The sequence below is a fragment of the Pinus tabuliformis genome, chromosome 3_2 (assembly GCF_031772625.1).
Source record: "Pinus tabuliformis cultivar Carrire ecotype Pingquan chromosome 3_2, CPIR1, whole genome shotgun sequence".
NCBI lineage: Eukaryota > Viridiplantae > Streptophyta > Pinopsida > Pinales > Pinaceae > Pinus > Pinus tabuliformis.
Window position 1 is genome coordinate 1,105,514,533 of NC_142302.1, and position 17,278 is coordinate 1,105,531,810.

At 37.9% G+C, this 17,278-nt stretch overlaps 2 protein-coding genes across 2 annotated transcripts; both read right to left on the minus strand.

The window, feature by feature from the left end:
• Positions 1-381: 381 nt before the first annotated feature.
• Positions 382-5,227, minus strand: LOC149184530 (uncharacterized). Its single transcript, XM_089417573.1, has 5 exons — positions 5,070-5,227; positions 4,095-4,822; positions 1,455-3,971; positions 1,260-1,340; positions 382-1,096 (listed from the first exon to the last, which is right to left on the minus strand). Exons 1-5 carry the CDS (start codon positions 5,098-5,100, stop codon positions 1,007-1,009), a joined length of 3,447 nt encoding a protein of 1,148 aa, XP_089273699.1. The 5' UTR covers positions 5,101-5,227; the 3' UTR covers positions 382-1,006.
• A 66-nt stretch (positions 5,228-5,293) lies between these two features.
• Positions 5,294-16,313, minus strand: LOC149184531 (uncharacterized). The gene is made up of 4 exons (XM_089415362.1): positions 15,938-16,313; positions 6,044-6,259; positions 5,601-5,881; positions 5,294-5,452 (listed from the first exon to the last, which is right to left on the minus strand). The coding sequence occupies exons 1-4, from the start codon at positions 16,131-16,133 to the stop codon at positions 5,294-5,296; spliced, it is 852 nt and encodes a 283-aa protein (XP_089271488.1). The 5' UTR covers positions 16,134-16,313.
• Between the last annotated feature and the right edge of the window lie 965 nt (positions 16,314-17,278).

A 17,278-nucleotide genomic window follows, 5' to 3' on the forward strand; every position in this document is an offset into this window, starting at 1 on the left:
CCTCAGTGATTGTTTCTGGAAACAGCTTACCACAAATTAAAAAATGAAACAAAAATAGTAGTAATAATAACAATACATTTGATAATATTGTATTTTTTTAAATGGTCAATACTGAATTTTTTCATGAAACATCACAAGATTGAGAAAATTAACTAAGGCTCATTTCTTTCATATTAAATGTGTGGAAAGCATAATAGACATTTCAGCTAGGGTTATGTTATACACAAATTAATCCTGTTCATGACAGCAAACAAGTAATGAAAACCGTGTGCAAATTCCTACACTTAACAACTTAACTCGCTTATTGTCTACGGTTTTATAGATTCCAAATTCCACAGACATCAGGAACAAGCTTGTTTGTTAGATTGTTGCAAGGAAAAGTATCGTATCAATCTTAACATCCAGTTATATTTCCTGTAGCTGGTGAACCAAACCGCTACTTATGAAAAGAATTCCATCATTTCAACTGCACCATCAAGTACTCGTGTACAGAAGTAAATAAGAGTGCCGATACACAACTGCAACCTTCAATGCATTGTGTAATTCGGATCATCTTCTGGAACGCACAAACATTTCTGAAATGCTTCAAAATGTGATCCTTCTGAGATATTTTCTCAGCTAACAAATTACAACAGCTCTGAGATGGGTTCACTTAATCGAAAAGTTCGTAAACAGAATAAATCATAATATATCTAAAATGATCAGCACTTAGGCCACTTGCAATAAAGTTATAAACCATGAGATCCTGATCCAGCAATAGACTTTAATCCTGCTATTGTATGGCTCTCGACCACAATCTTTGAAAACAATAAACATCGGATTCTGCTGGAACTGACCCTAGGATAGAGGCCGCACAGCATGCAATGAGGGTTCCCTGCAAGCCAGAGTCCATGCCTGTGTTTCCCGGAGATGATAACTTCATACTTCAGACATACTGGGAATTAAGAACTATATACAAGACTGATCACCATTCGGCCAAATGAAAAGCATCCCTACCACAGGCATCTTATTCACCTTCACAAACATCGCTACTCTCTGGTGCATTTGTATATTTAGTACAATCAAATGGACCTAGTTGCTGGTTATGGCGCCGAACCTGTAAAAAGGTATACATCAGCAGATTAAAATAGTGGACTGCAAACCAACAAGGTGTACAAATTTTAGCTACATTAGTCATCTCTCTGGAATGTTTTTCAGCTAAGTGTTACTAAGTATGTTTACATACATTTTATTAATAAACCTACTGGATGAGAAAATACCGGAGACCATGGACCTGGTTGGGGAACTATTTTGTTTGGTGGTGAGTTCTGAACCGGTCCTCTTTTCATTTGAAGCCATTCCTGAAAATAGTATCAGTCAGCATTCACTGAGGTAGATTAAAGCAACCTAATAACTGGAACACAAACTCAAAGGACCTTAAAAATGCATTATTATTGGCGGTCAAGGTATCCGACCTCACCCACAGCTTGTATAGCAGCAATCCACTCTTCTGAAAATGGTGAAGCATCTAAACGGTTCGTATTTTTCTGTACTTGAACAGTTAGGTTACCCTTTGACTTTCTTCCAGAGCTCACATGTGAATGACCATCTGCACCCTGTGCTTCTAACATGCCAACTCCATCTTGCCCTTCTGGACTGTTGTTCTCCTTCTCTGCTGCATTATCCGATACAGAAAATGACATAGGCAAGGATGTCAGTTTCTCTGGACCAGCCATTGAACACCTCCGTCCTTTGACATGTTTCTGTGATATTTCCTGAGCAGTAGAATTCAGCAGCCTGTAATTGGGAGACAAAGGGCTTCTTCCATTAACTTTTACTTCTTTACCAGCACATTTGAGCTCAGACTTCATTTTTGCTTCTAGTGTAGCAGAGCTATGAGACAATTTCACATTACGTAATGAAGAATCATCTTTATCTTCAGATATGTGTTCTATAACTGAAGGAGCAGCTTCACGGGAAGGGCAGCCTGACAGTAGAGAAGGAATGATAAGCGTATCAGAGGTACTATCTTGATTATTGTTGCAAGAACTTAAGGAATTGACAGGACAATCATGCTTTTTAGGATTAAATTTCATTCCAGTTTTGGATTCCAAGCTAGCAGTCACATCAGACAATATGGATTGGACCTTGTCACATGAATATCCACTCTGGATATTCATACTTCCTTGACAAGCTTTGGTGCAAGCTCTATCAGGTACTTTATGTTGACCAAGATCCAAACCCTTCTCAAGACTAGACGCTTCTGAAAAGAGCAATTCTTCAGTTACCTTCTCTGTTTCTCCTTCTCTTGTAGGAAGGGATTGCTCAAATAGTACAAGCTGAGATGCAGGCTCTATTTCATTTTCCAGCTGCAACTGACAAACCAAATTAGGATTTCCATTTCTAATATTATCATGCAAATCTGCATCTTGTATAGAGATACTTGTCTGAGAAACTTGATGGGAATTGCCATCCTGCTTTTCAATGTGAACTGAAACATTCTGGCCTGGGGATGGTAAATGTCCTGAGCCAGGTTCCATTTCACTCTCCTGCAAACTAGAACACAAATCAAAATTCTGCCAAGGGGATGGCAAATGTTCTAATGTTACAGAGCAAGATGAAAGCTTCATTTTGTTCTCCTGCTGCAAACTAGAACCCAGATCAGAGACTCCATTCTTGACTTTATCATCCCTCATGGTTCCTTTTGAATCACCATTTGAAAGTCCATCCTGTTCTTCATTTTGAATTAAATCAGGACAAGTCTCAAGCTGGAACTTTTCAGATACTTTTGCTGTTTTGCTGCATGGGAGGGGTGGCAATTGTTTAGATTGTAAAGGCTCAGACATATGATTTGTCTTAGCATCAGAAAGAACAGCCATTCCATGACAATGACCAGGTTGAGGAATGTTATCATTATTTTCATTCAAGGCTTTACCAATCTCTGTTGTTGGTGAGGTGTTTGCACCATTCCTATCTTTCCAGATAGGCTGAGGACCTGTTTGACATATATCTTGTGACATGGACTTTCCTTGCATGAAGCTTAACCGAGTCTGACTTTCTTCTGCCATCTTACCATAGTTACCCTTCGGAATATGCGGATTAGTCTGAATATCACTAACAACATTCATTGTAGAAATTTTACCAGCCTCTGTTGCCCGTGAGGTCTCTGTATCAATTTCAGTTGCAATAATTGCTTCAGAACCCACATGTGGTATGTCTGGCAAACAGGACTTTCCTTGCAAGAACCCTAACTGAGTCTTACTTTCTTCTGCCATTATACCAGACCTACCCTTTGGAATATGTCGATTAACCAGAATATCACTAACAACACTCACATTAGAAATTTTACCAGGCTCTGTATCCAGTGAGGCCTCTGTACTAATTGTACTCACACTAATTGCTTCAGAACCCCCTCGTGGTATGTCTTGTAAAGACGACCCTACTTGCGAGAACCTCAACTGAGTGTGATTTCCATCAGCCATCGTAGCATAGTTATACTGACTAACCTGACAGATATTATTCTGTAAATTAGTTTTCCTTTCAATATCTTCAGCAACTACAGTATTCGCTGCATTACAATTATCTGAATGGACCTGTTTCTGATCACTTCTTTGGACAGATGAAGATTGCTGAGTTTTAAAAGCACCAAATTTTTTCTGTGCCAACAAGACCAGACCTGAAGCTTCAGGGTCTGATTTAACTTGTGGTAGAAATGGAGGAGCTGGAATGGATGTGATAGAACTCTTCAAGGCAGTATCAGACATCGAATTGGAAGTCACTGGAGTGCTGGATGGTAAAATAGCATCATAGTTTGGAAAACTAAAATTGCTCGCAGAAACGGAAGACGGTACTGCACAAGGAACACACGGGGGTTTCAATCTATTACCCTGATTGATATTGCTTGGCCCCCTGGGAATAGGCTTGGGTAGAACACGATTGCCAGCAGATTTTCTGTGTAAAGAAGAAGAGAATGGTGCACGGATAACTTTTGTCTGCAAACAGCCAAAACACAATTAGTCTGGAGATATTACATTTGCAGCCAAATGTCCCCTGAGAATTGTCATAAGATAAAATGTGCCAATTCATGAGATCTGAGAAAGAGAATGTGGACTAACCGAATCAAAAAATCCTAGTTTTGGTGACGGCATTCTTAAGCCTGAGGGCTTTGCAGCAAAAGTTACAGGCAAAGCATTGCTAGTTTTACTTGGAGGATCCTTAGCACTAAAAATCATGCTGTTAGAATTTATGCCTATAGTATCATCTTTTGTAGACACTCTCAAGGCTGAGGGCTTTGCAGTAAAAGTCACAGGCAAAGCATTGCCAGAATTCCCTGAAGGATTCTTGGCACTAAAAATCATACTATTACCAGCAATGTTTATAGAATCATCTTTTCTGGGCAAGTGCACTGCCATTGCGTTTCCAATTTCTTGGTTCTTCTTGCCACATTGAGAAACTGTTGAATCTGCAGATGTACGCGCCCCTGTGGTGGGCGCAAACTGCTCGCAAGATGTGTGAGTCAGAAATGATGAACTGCTGCCTGTCAAGGTAGCAGAAACCATTGAAGAATGAAATGCAGGTGTCCCATGAAAAAACTGCGCACTAGGAGTACCGAGAAGGTTCCCATTTCTATATGAGTCTGCTGTCCCAGTTGCAACCTCTTTCGGCATTTCAAATAGAGCCTTCCTTAGCTTTCCAGAAGTACAAGAAGAAGCTGGACATTTTTCAGAACTCAAATTGTCAGATGCAGAAGAATTTGGCGATGGAGCGGATTTACTTGTGATGCCAGAATTTTCTTTTATCTTTGCTGGCGAGTTTCTGTGAGATGGAGGCCTTGTCATGTTAGCTGCATATGGTCATTGCATGCAATTGTCACTGCACAGTTATAAGCAATTTGGTAATTTTATGTATAAAATTCCAAATTGAAACTTACAAAACCTAGAAAACTAATGCAAGCAGCATGTCTGTAACCAATTTAGAACTTGTGCATACATCCCTGGAATGAATACCACAGTACTGCCTGAAATGACATCACATATTCTAGATCCCTAAAAGGAAATACCAAACTGAATGATATGCTTGTAACAGCAAACCTGGCACAGCATTTCCATGTGTATATTTCATGCGTTTATGACCTTTAGACAGATTCTTTGTAGCTACTGGAGGTGCAGCAACGCAATTCTTTCCATATGCATCATTTGACTGGCTTGCCTTCTGCAGTTCCTTTGTGGCTTTAGCACTTGACCTTTTTGAAGTGTGTTGGAGTCAAGGAAACATGTATAATAATAATGACATATACCTCATTTTTTCTTACTAACTAAGCTTTAAGATGGGTATTGTAAGCTAGCAGCACAATTTTTAACATGCCAAAAGGATATGTGAAGGAAGCCTGGGGTCCAAGGGCAGCCTTTTTATGCAAAGGAGTCTCGACAACTTTCATGGCAATGTGCCTTTTTCCTGTAGCTAAATGTTTTGCCTGGATATAACAAAAAAATAACAAGAGAAACAAATGTCCATAATCGAGAATCCAACACAACAGTAATTATACAACATCAAAACTATTCTAGACAGGAAAGCAATAGAGAAGTCAAATACAAAAATATACTTTTCTAAGTAAACGTTACATTGAACTGTGGAAGCCCTAATGGTTGAGCAGGAAATGTTTCACAGGATGCAGCATTGTGTATCTTATCAGCTTCGTTATCAATTTTAGGCTTGGAAGTTTGGAGCTCTGCAAATAGTTTTTCTTCGAGACATTGTAAAGCCGAATCATCTTCCACAAGGCTGCAGTTTGAACCAAAAGAACTTCTTACAGACTCGTCTTCTTCAATAACAGCCAACGGAGTCTCATTTGACTTCTTGAAAGTCTTGTTTATGAGAGATAATTCTTCAGGATTGAGAACCCCTGCAAATGATAATTGATTGAGAACTCTACATAAAACAGTAATATAGCAGAGAAAAAAAAGTAAAACAAAAACCCATTTAATAATAGCAAAAATTTAAAAAAAACACATCAAAGATAGCACAGAGCACAACAGAAGATACAGCAGAAATATTTTTAATCGACCTTCACTAGTGAAGAAGGCTTTGTCCCATGCTAGACTTTTCCTCAAGTTACATTGTCCTGCCCTTCTTTTCCTTTTAGACTGAACTGCTTCTTTACAAAGTTGTGGTTCCCCATCCATGGCCAAAGTTGTATCATTGATCTGTTTGTCTGCCCCGCAATTAAGTCCATCATGCAATGTTGAATGCTTCTCATTTGCTTTACCACCTTCTGTTGACTCTACCATTCCAAAGTTACCAATAGTTCAATATCAGATGGTTGACACTATTGCTAACATGAAGAATCGACATTGGATTCAAATGTTATTCATATATTTGAGTCTTGTGCTATTCTAAAGCAGTTATATAGACTTTACAACGATTGGGTCTAGAAACTTTTAGACTACAAGCATTTAATTATAAAAGCTAATACAAGCATGAAAAACAGAAAGAAATCCTCCTCCTGGCAATTTCAACATTACATTTGAGTGTTATAGGTGTTCATGTTTTTATAGACCTATCATATTGATTATTTTGGCTATTTTGCACAGGCTGGATGCACTACAATTTCTCTTTCCACAAAACTTGGAGAAAGTGTCACACAAGAAATGCTATCATGATAAAACAGAACTTGGTATGAGGAGGAAAATTTAAACGTTACAAAGCTAGCGGATAAGAAACAAAAGCACACTCTGCAGACAAATACACAGAAGCAAAAACCAATAGTTAGCAAGATGAGATAGTTGAGATTAAACATTTAGAGTAGAAAACATGGCACCTGCTTTGATCAAGCTTTGTTTGAAATTAGAGTGATCCACAATTCATTAACCAACAAGCACCACCACTCTATTCGATTGCATTTATAAGACAATGAGCCCACATAGCATGACCCCTGAGAACACACATGATATAAGTTTTTCCGGCCTTCAAAATACAAATGGCAGAGATCCTAATTGCATAATACTATATTGTATCAATTATGATAATTTGACACAGGTCCAAACTGGTGAGTTTGTATACATACAGCTTTGAACCAAACAGTTAAACTTAAAATTGACATTTTAATCTAATTTTGATTAATTCCTTATCAAATTAGACTTTTGATTCTGATTCGGGGAAAAAAGGTCCTAAACACCAGCCAGGGGTACCTGGAAAAAAAAGACACACACCCACCACCAATGTGGCAAAAAATCAAGTAATCAGTGAGTCAATCTCTAGCCATGAAATTGGCCAAAGAAGCAACCTGAAAATCAGCCTACAAAAAAATTCATCAGTTACTTGAAAAGGCGCACACACCAGTCTGGCAAAATTGCCGAAAAGTCAGTGAGTCAGTCTTTGGCTAAGAAAGTGGCCAAAATATCCCCTGAAAATCAACTCACTGAAAAAATCACCAAGTTTTTTAAATTCTGAGTCTGCCCATGTTTTAGAAAAGAATCAGTAGTCGGGCAACAATGTTGTTTTAAAAGCATTTTCTTCCCTCATATTTTAGCTTTTTGCTCAAACACCTCATCATAGAATCCAATTTCATGGAATCATAGAATCCAATTTCATGAAATCATGAATCAATCGACCAAAATCAACAGGTGGATTAATTGGATATGTTAGCTGCCTTGTTCTCTCCTTGAAACTGTAATATGCTCTCAATTGCAATGTGCTTGAAACTGTAATATGCTTTCAAATTGTAGTCACAACGACCATTTTTATGATTAAACAAGGTTAGTCAGTCACATGAAGCTAACATTATGCATCCACCTCCACAGAATGAATTTTTTTGTATTAGCATTAATGTGGGTTGTTGTGGGAGCTCGTTGAATCTGGAATAGAGTACTTACTAATGTGCTAGTTGGAACAAAATCACATCATACATGCCACTATTATTATAGCTTATCATACATTACATAGATAATAACAATCATTTTACATAGATAACAACCATAAGCCACAGAGGGTCCACAAGACATGATACCAATACGGCCAATGATGTTACTCTTGGAATGAAGGAAGATTCTATCACATCAATCATGGGACTTGGAATGAAGGAAGATTCTATCACATCAATCAGGGGACTTGCAGTTGAATTTTGCAGCACGTGATAAGCAGATCTGCAGATCAATCGATTAATCCTACTGTTACATAGTAATTTGTCACCATTGGTCACCGTCCCTATCGCCCCGTTCCCGTACATTGGAGGACGAATTCCGGGACCTGTGAGCAGTGACATAACCCAAAAACACTTGCATTAAGTTCCCCTGAGTATGTACTTCATGTTCCCTGAAGACACCTTCTGCAAATTCTCCCTGAAAAGTACTCTTTTTCCATTGGCGCAGGTCCACAAGTATCTTACCCGCGCCAATAGCTGAGATCCTCAAAAGAGGGCGCGACCATTGGCGCTCTGTCACAGAACAATACCCGCGCCAGCCCAGTTTGGTAATGATTTTTGCTAAAAGCACGCCCGTCTGTTTTTTTCCTTTCAGATCACGAAGTCTTTTGAGGGAAAAATCCATCTAATAGAGGTCGAGAGTCATCATCTATCCTCGACATCTATCCACAGTGGCTTTTTAGGGATAATGCCAATCCACAATGGGTGTCCTGGTTCATCGAATCTTTCTCCTTTCTCCATCTATAAATACCTGTCCTCATGCATTAGACAAGCTAGTTTTTAATTCTTGGAGGAATGCTAGTTGTGATTATGCTTGTCGTGAGTGATAGTGAAGCATAGAGACGTTATGCTGCCGAAGAGGAGGTACATTGCAAGACACATATAGTTGCTCGCCCAGCCAGAGGAGAGGTTCAACGTCAGAACCTAGGTTGTAACTTTTCCTGTCTATTATTTATTAATGAACGACTGCTGTTATAGTTCCAATCTCATTGTCTATTATAGTGGTGTTCGATTTATTTCCTTTCTGACTGAAATATAGTGGTGCCTTGGTGGATTTTATGCTTGTCTTTGTTTCTTCCTTTGCATGTGCAGGTGTCCGTTTGCAAGGATCGCAAGGATTGTGACCTGCCGAAGCGAAGAAGCGGGAATACCAACTCTGCTTCAACTATAGCGTTGGATTCCAGGTTGGTCTTCTTAATTCACCTTTAATGTACAACTAGGAACTTGCGTGGCAGCGTGATTTGATTGTGGCTAGTTCTGTTCTAGGCTAGTGGGATCGCCTCTGTCCGCAGAGGGGATTTACCTATCCAACACCTACAACTGAAACTGAAGGATTAGGAAAACACCTATCAAACTGCTGATCTGCAACTACGGAAACAAAGGATTGATAACTCAACAGTACAAAGGCTACATGTCACGAAACTAGATCAATCCAGCGTTAAAAAGATTATAGATCCAAAAAATGTGACATCTGGAAAGTCGGGACACCATACTAAAATCTGTCGCAAAAACCACATATCTCTTCATTAATTCTGAAAGAAAAAATTACAGAGAAGTTAATAAACTACAGGCTGCCAACCAATGTTGCAAATATCAACATTGGGATAAAATCGGCAAGGTATGGAAAACCAAAAATTCATAAAAAATCAAAAGAATATCTGTAAATATCAGTAAATTTCGGCAAAATTAAGATACCACCAAAATATTGACAAACATCAACGAGGCCAAAAAAATCAGGATTCCGCTATTTTTTCACAATAAGATCAGGATGTTTGCAACACTGCTACCAACATATGAGCTATCACAGCAGAACACTCCAACTCACTAAGATAATTAGTGCACTCTCCTCTCCTTTATATAACAAGGAAAAAAGATACCACAAACAGGTTAAGATGTTAATTGGTCACTTTTGTCTTGATCCTCAACAATTTCTCTTTCTCTCTCTATATCTCATACAGCTCTAATATTTCCAGCTTTTGATCCTCTTTTCGAAGCACTACATGTACATTATTGCTAAGATGTCAATTTTTGGCAAGATACTTAGTTTTGCTCCTCTTTCTACTTATTGCTTTCAGTATTTTAACACTGGATGTACCTATTAGTCCCTTTGACCTATTTTTGTAATGATTTGTTAGACATTAATACAGTTATCTTATTTATCTTGGGAGTATTGTCCTTGGGGTTTCCCGTGACCTAACTTTTGTAATGATTTGTTAGACATTAATACAGTTATCTTATTTATCTTGGGTGTATCATCCTTGGGGTTTCCAAGTTGCCTCCCATGAAACACTGTTGTCAAACTGATTCCCTCTGGCCCAAAGTTTCGTCTTATGTCTTTTTATGCTTCACAGAGTAGAAACTGTTGCTTGGTCTCTACCTGCTCTAAATCACAAACTCGGCAGGTCCTCTCTTCCCAACCTTCATTGTGCTCCTTCGACCTTCTTATTGCACATAACAGCCTGTGGGAGCTTGTCCATCATTGAGCTAGCATGTGTTTCTCTTTCCAAAGAAAATTTAGTTTCAAATAATCCTAGATCCAGATATTGCTCACGGGGATGAATTGCTCAAGGTAGTATTGCTTTTTCTACACCTTTCTTTTCCCTTTTTCCCATCCTATATAACCAGCTTTTCAGGTGGTTTTTCAGTTCTCTTTTGTCCCATGGATGTTCTTCCTCTTTTATCCCCCATCTCTCTAACCAAATTTTTGCTTTGGATTTGCCAAGTGTCCTTTCTTTGTTGCAAGACCTCCTTCCTGACTTTATGGGGGATTTGATTTCTACCCATTTGTTTTATATTTTGGCAGTATAATATCAGTTATTTCACTACCTCTTGCTCAAAGGGGGCATAAGCATGTTTTCACCAACATGATCTCATAAGGAGCGGTTGTTTCAACTTTCAAGCATAGGAAGGATGCAATAATTTCTCTCCATCTACTTCCACCTGTTTTTAGAGATGCTTGGCCCCCAAATCTTGCAGCCATTTAGCAACATTGGAATCACAAGTATCCAAAAAAAGGTGCCAATGATTCCCCACCCACAAACCTCTGGTTCCTTGCACCTGTTTTGCAGCAGAAAAGTAGCACTTGTAGCATCTTTCTTGTGCACAACTCCCAGCCCAGCCTATTGCTGAATTCCAGACACGGCATTTGTAGTTCTGGATGATTCCTAGGTGTTTATTTTGAAGTTAATTTGTGGCTGTCCTGTTTTCTTTTTGAAAGAAAACAATACCAGTTTGGTTTTACCTATGTTGCTTCTATTCCCACTTTGCCGCAAAAGGTCTCCTGTGCATGTAGGTAGTTTTGTGTGCTGCAAAGTGTTCTTGCTGCTAGAATGATATCATCTGCATCGAGGAGAATTTTTATTATAAACCCTGATGTGTTTACTCATCCACCACCTCTGTCATTCATCTGTTGCTCTAGCTTTGTCAAAATCCCAAAAAGCTAAGTTACCATCTAACGGAAATAGATATGGATTCAGATACAGATCCACTAGATTATATATATATATATATGAACTCAGATATTTTTTTAACTATCTTTTTATATTAAGTATTATATTTATAAAGCAATATTCAAATTTATATTATTAATTGGTAACTTATATAATAAACATTTATTATAATGTATGTTATATATCACTTTCAATAGCGGGCAGACCATAAGTTAGTGTGTTAAAAATTCAACAGATTAGTGCATGTGTATGATAAAACATTACCCTAATACGTCTTTCGACAGGAGGGCATACCTGTTCACACCTGGCCTTAGAGCCCGATAAACGTAAATAAAGGGACCGTACCATGGTAGCGCCAGTATATACAGCGGTCATGTATACAAATACAGAGCACGAGCGGTCCGGTACATACACCATAGCAAATGGAAGGGTCTTCCACAACACGACAAGAAACAAACCAATCGAGCTAATCGCTGCTTTTACACATTGCTCGGTGTCTCCTTTCACAATGACTGAAACATATATTGAAATTGAAAGTAAATTTCAAAGAGCAGCGGTTTTTTTTTTTCAGATTTCTGGTTGAGATTTGGTCCAAAAAATTGTGGTTAAATATTGATTTGTATTGTTTAAACTGGTTTTTTGATTATATATATGGATTCAGTATCTTCAAAAAAATTTGGGAAACATTGATTGCAAAGAGTTCATCTACCAAAATTGTGATTTCAATGAATCCCTACAAGATTCTAGACAAATTAGATCAAAAAATAAACCAGAAAACTTTCCAAAAAATCGTACTTAAAGACTACTCAAATTTTAAATAATAGCTCTATCAATTAGCAGATTGATCTGTTAAAATTTGTTGGATTTTGCATGGGTACTATGTGAATGCACATGGCATTTCAAATTTAATGCAGCATATTAATAAACACAAACTTGAACAAACCCAAACGATCTCAAACAAATTTTGTGAGGTTCGCTGAATTTCAAACCTCAAGTTTTGAATTCAGCAAAACCCTATGAAATAAAAATAGACTAATATTTTTTTATTTTAAAAAATATATCTAAAGTTAACAATCAAATAAATGATAACATTAGAGCTGAAATCATTACTTACATCATAAATTTGAAAATTGAAATCATAACGCAGCATATTTATTAAAAAAAAAACTGTTAATACAAATTTGAGTGTCTCATTAATGATCACTCTATTTATATATCTAATAATGTAGGTCTATGTTTTTATCTACATCTTGAGCCACTGGTCACACTTGCCTTAAATTTATAAATTTTCCATCTAATTACAATGGTAAATGAATATTGTTTGAGAATATATTTCTAAGAGGACTTTTTACCTAGAGTCCGATTGGATGGATCTAATTAAATTATTAACGACACAGTTATTCTTTGCACACCATATATTATTATGTATGTATTGTCATAAAACTTTAGCGTTAACATCTTCCAAAACTGAAAATTAAAGTTTTGATGTATCAAACATTCCTAGTAAAATTATCATGTGCTATACAACCTATAAGTATTTGATAATTTATACAACTATACAGCCTACATACTATTCATGAGTGATCTAACTAAAAATATAAACAGAATATTTGCTTCTTAGGGTTTCAAAAAATGGCAAATATCTTTCTTTCTTTTTTTCAAATCTCCCTAATGTTATTTACTTGACATATGATGTGTGAGAGCTAGTTGGCACAGGATCCATTTCAATAGCATGGGATCCATTTCCGGGTTTGAAGAATTCATTTATGTGGCAAATCCTACGTGGATCTAAGTGGATCTGTATCTGTATCCGAAACGTGGATCCGCAAATTCGGCATCAAAACCCTGTGCATCCAGTAACATAGCCAAAAGTATTGGCAAGATGGGGAAGAACTGTTTATCCCAAATGTCACTTCTAAACCCTCTGGATAGACCACCTTGCATTTTGATGTTTGCGTTGACATATTTATATGATGTATGTTTTGCGGCCCTTCCTCTGGTAGTCCCAACTCTGATCACTCCCATAGCTTCTCTCCGAGGACCATGTCAAAGGCTTTCCTGAAGTCCATAAAGGAAAACCATGTCTCCACCTCGTTGGCATGCCATGCCTTCTCCATCATATGCCACAGCATGGGGCAGTGGGCAACTATGGAATGCTGGCAGTGGTCAAATGCAGAATGCTTGGGCCTAGGCCCTGAAGCCTGCTTGCCTGATGGCCCACTTGTTCTCTTTTTCTGTCCACCTGCTCAATTTCTTCTCCGTGATCCCGACCAGGTTGGCAGAGATCCAACCAATCATGATGGTTCGGTAGTTTTCTAGGTCACTGTTCTCCCCTTACTTTAAAAGATGGGGAGTATGAGGATTGTCATCCACTTTTCCAGGAAGCCTTCCCAGACTATTTGATTTTATGACATTATGTGTCCATTTCAAGGGCTCCACTTGTACTCCCTCAATATCTCTCTCCTTGCTTGGAGGCTGGAGCTAGCTTATTGATACAATTCATCACATCCTTAATTGTAAATAGTAATACTACCCCCGAGACGCAGATTTCCAGTGGTTCTCTTGCTGTTGGATCGAAATAGAGTTGGTTGGCATGGGCTACATAATGTTCTTCCGAAATGTCATTTTTCTGCTGTCACTTTTGCAGTCCAAGTTCTCTCGAGAATGCTTTTGGGTGCCCCTTTGCCATGCTGATCAGTGCCTGCTGTTTCTTTATTACAAAGAATGGTTTTGGATTTTATAGTCAGCTTTTATCTCTCAGGGCTTTTCACAGGATGTAGTATGCTTATACTCTTTCTCTGTTGCCTTGAATTCCCTGTTATACATAGGATTTTCTTGATTGGGTGTGTATGTGTCTCCACGTTGGTGTGCACACATATTCCTGTATATATATGTGTTTAAGAGATGCACATGTGTGAGAGAAGAGAAAGATTCTATGCATGTGTATGACATTTTATACTTATTTATGTACGTATAGACAGACATATTTCTAGGAGGTTAAAAAGCCCCCTGTGTGTCTGAGAGATTCTATGCATATGCGTGCATGTATGAGAAAGACTGGTTTGCACAGGATGTTTGTACTCTTTCTCTGCTGTCTTGCATCCCTGTTATACCTAGGATTTAGCAGAAATGCATTGGCTGATTATCAAGTTTTGTGCACATGCATAGGCAGATAGATATCTTGTTTTATTGAGTGGCTGCACATGTGTGCGTGTAGGTTGGTGTGCATGCACATTTGTGTGTGAGTGGGAGAGAGAGAAAGGGGGAGTGGGAGAGAGAAAGGGAGGAGGGGGAGTGTGAATATGTGTGAATGGGAGAGAGAAAGGGGAAAGGGAGTGTGACTGTGTGTGATTGGGAGAGAGAGGAGGGAAGGGGTGTAGAAGAAGAGTGTGAGAGAGAAACTGTATGTGTATGTTTATATAGATGGAGAGATGGATAGATTTTACGCATGTGTGCGTACACAGGAGAGAAAGAGATGAGATTCTATGCATGTGTGCATGCGGGGAGGGCGACAGAGAGACCATATGCATATGTGTGTATGGATAGATAGATAATTTGATTTCTAGTGAGTTAGAAAACAACACTGTCGTTCTTTCCGTCATAGATATCAGACGAATTCCATAGCCAATCCACCAAAATTGATGTTGTATTAATCATCATAATTTAACCACTTTATTCTAATAAAAAGCCGGAACCTAGATCCCGTTTTTGCTATAATGTCAACTCAGACCATGTTAAGGTATTGGATAAATTTCAAATGTCAACGCTTCATTTTGTTTTTACTGCCTACCACCCTATTAGACCAATTAAATTGCTGTAATTGGTCTATCAGTTAATAAATTCCCTAACTCTATCAAATTCACTGCTGTAGAATATAGCATAATTATTATCTACTGAAACAAACTGAAAATATAGGTATATTAGCTATTTAAGTCAGCAGAAACGCGAAACTGAATGGGAAACGGAAATGTGGCACGGAATAAAGCTACATGATCTGGGGAGATAAGAAAAAACACCCCCACCCAATTTCCGTTAATTGTATGTCTAAGAATTAATAATGCACCCATGTAGTGTCAAGACCGGAATGGGAACAGATGTGAGAACGCAATGAGAAATTGGTTTCCTAATCGCGAGTATGGCAACTTGAGCAAAATTAGATACGCAATGAGGCAGACACCAGCATCTGACATTAATATTGCACCCTTTCTTCCAGTTGTATACGACCAGCAGTCGTCTACTGCTTTCTCAAAATGCACAAAAATATTAACCCTAAATCATGACCTTGCCCACCATATCTCTCCCCATCTATATATAAACCTACAAGCCCTGAAACCTGAAATTCCCAAAACCCTAAAACTTTTAAAGCCTAAACAGATTAAAAAAAAAAAATTGGAACCCAGAAACATATAGCAAAATAAAATCCTTTTGAAGCCCTTTCAATGTCCTTATTGACAAGCATGATGACAAGTTTTGAATGTTATGTATTTAATACTAGCTCTGTATAGTCACATATTCACTGGCAAGTTTCGCCGTGGGCAGAGCGAGCAATTTATGAAAATATGTACTCTACAAATAATACGAAAATAGCCACCTGACGGAGAGATGCGATGGTGGGTAGAGGCAAGGGCGCTTTGCTGGACTCGAACTGTGGTTGCCGGCGAGGAATGGAAATCAAGAGTACGATCCGCGTCGTTATGTAACTTTAAAGCGGGGGATGACAAGAGGCTGTCATCTTCTGCAGATACGTCTATGAGGCTCAGGCCATCCACATCCGTTTGACGATCCATGACTGGATCCCCACATTCCAAGCTCCCCACTAGATTCGAACCCTGGTCTTTCGTTTCGCGAAACTTGAGAAGCAGATCTGAAAAGGGGTAAACACAGATCCAAAAAAAATTAAACGAAAACCTCTGAAGCCGTTGATGATGACGAAATTCAAAACTCGCTGCGAGCGGGAAATATATATAAGTCCACAAATTTGAATTTACTTCTGAGTATGGATCTTTAAGAAAAACGTTAGATCTAAGTATCAAGCAATTACCTAGTTCATTCGTTATAATCTAATAACATTGTTTTGGGTTTGAACTTGATAATATTTAATTATTTATATGAATTTTTTATTAAATAATTAAATTATTAGGTTGTACAAGGTAGTATCTCATTAATCTTTATTTGTGTATGCACACTTCTGATTTAACAATATTACTTAGGGTTTGAATTTGAGACTTTTTATTTGTGGATGTGAATTTTTCACCAAATTGTTAAGTTGAGTGTTTTATAAGTTACTCATTATATATATAATTGATTTATTAATAATGTACATAAATTAGTTATTGTCGAGATTGTTGGGGAATTGGAAGTTAAGATGTTTTAAATATGAAGATGGATCATTGGCCAAGACATCAAGGTAGGTAGGTTGTTCGCAAAGTAACTACATCATTAATATATTATCTTTGAATAAATTAATGCAAAATAACATGACATTTAGGAGTTGGAACTCAAGGGACATGAACCTTTTGAACAAAACACTAGATCCTGGTATTCAACAAAGTACAAAGGTCATTATTTTATATAAAGAGTTGTCATGTTTCGGCAAAACTACTTGTGAGTTGGAATTTGAGAACTTTTCCCTATAGATATGAATCATTGACCAAAACAACAAACTAGGGTGTTTAGAGGGATACCTGTGTCGATTTATATGGAGTTAGCATGATCTAGCAAAACCACTTGGAGATTCGAACTCATAGACTTCATTTACTTATAAATATGGATTATTGACCAAAATTCCAAGTCAAGGTGTTCACCAAGGTACCCACATTAGTAATATTTTATTCTTATACACAAAGGTGTCACAATTTATGAAGACTACCATGGAGGTGAAGCCCATGTCATTTTACCCACGGATATAGATTCTTGACCAAAACCCTAATAT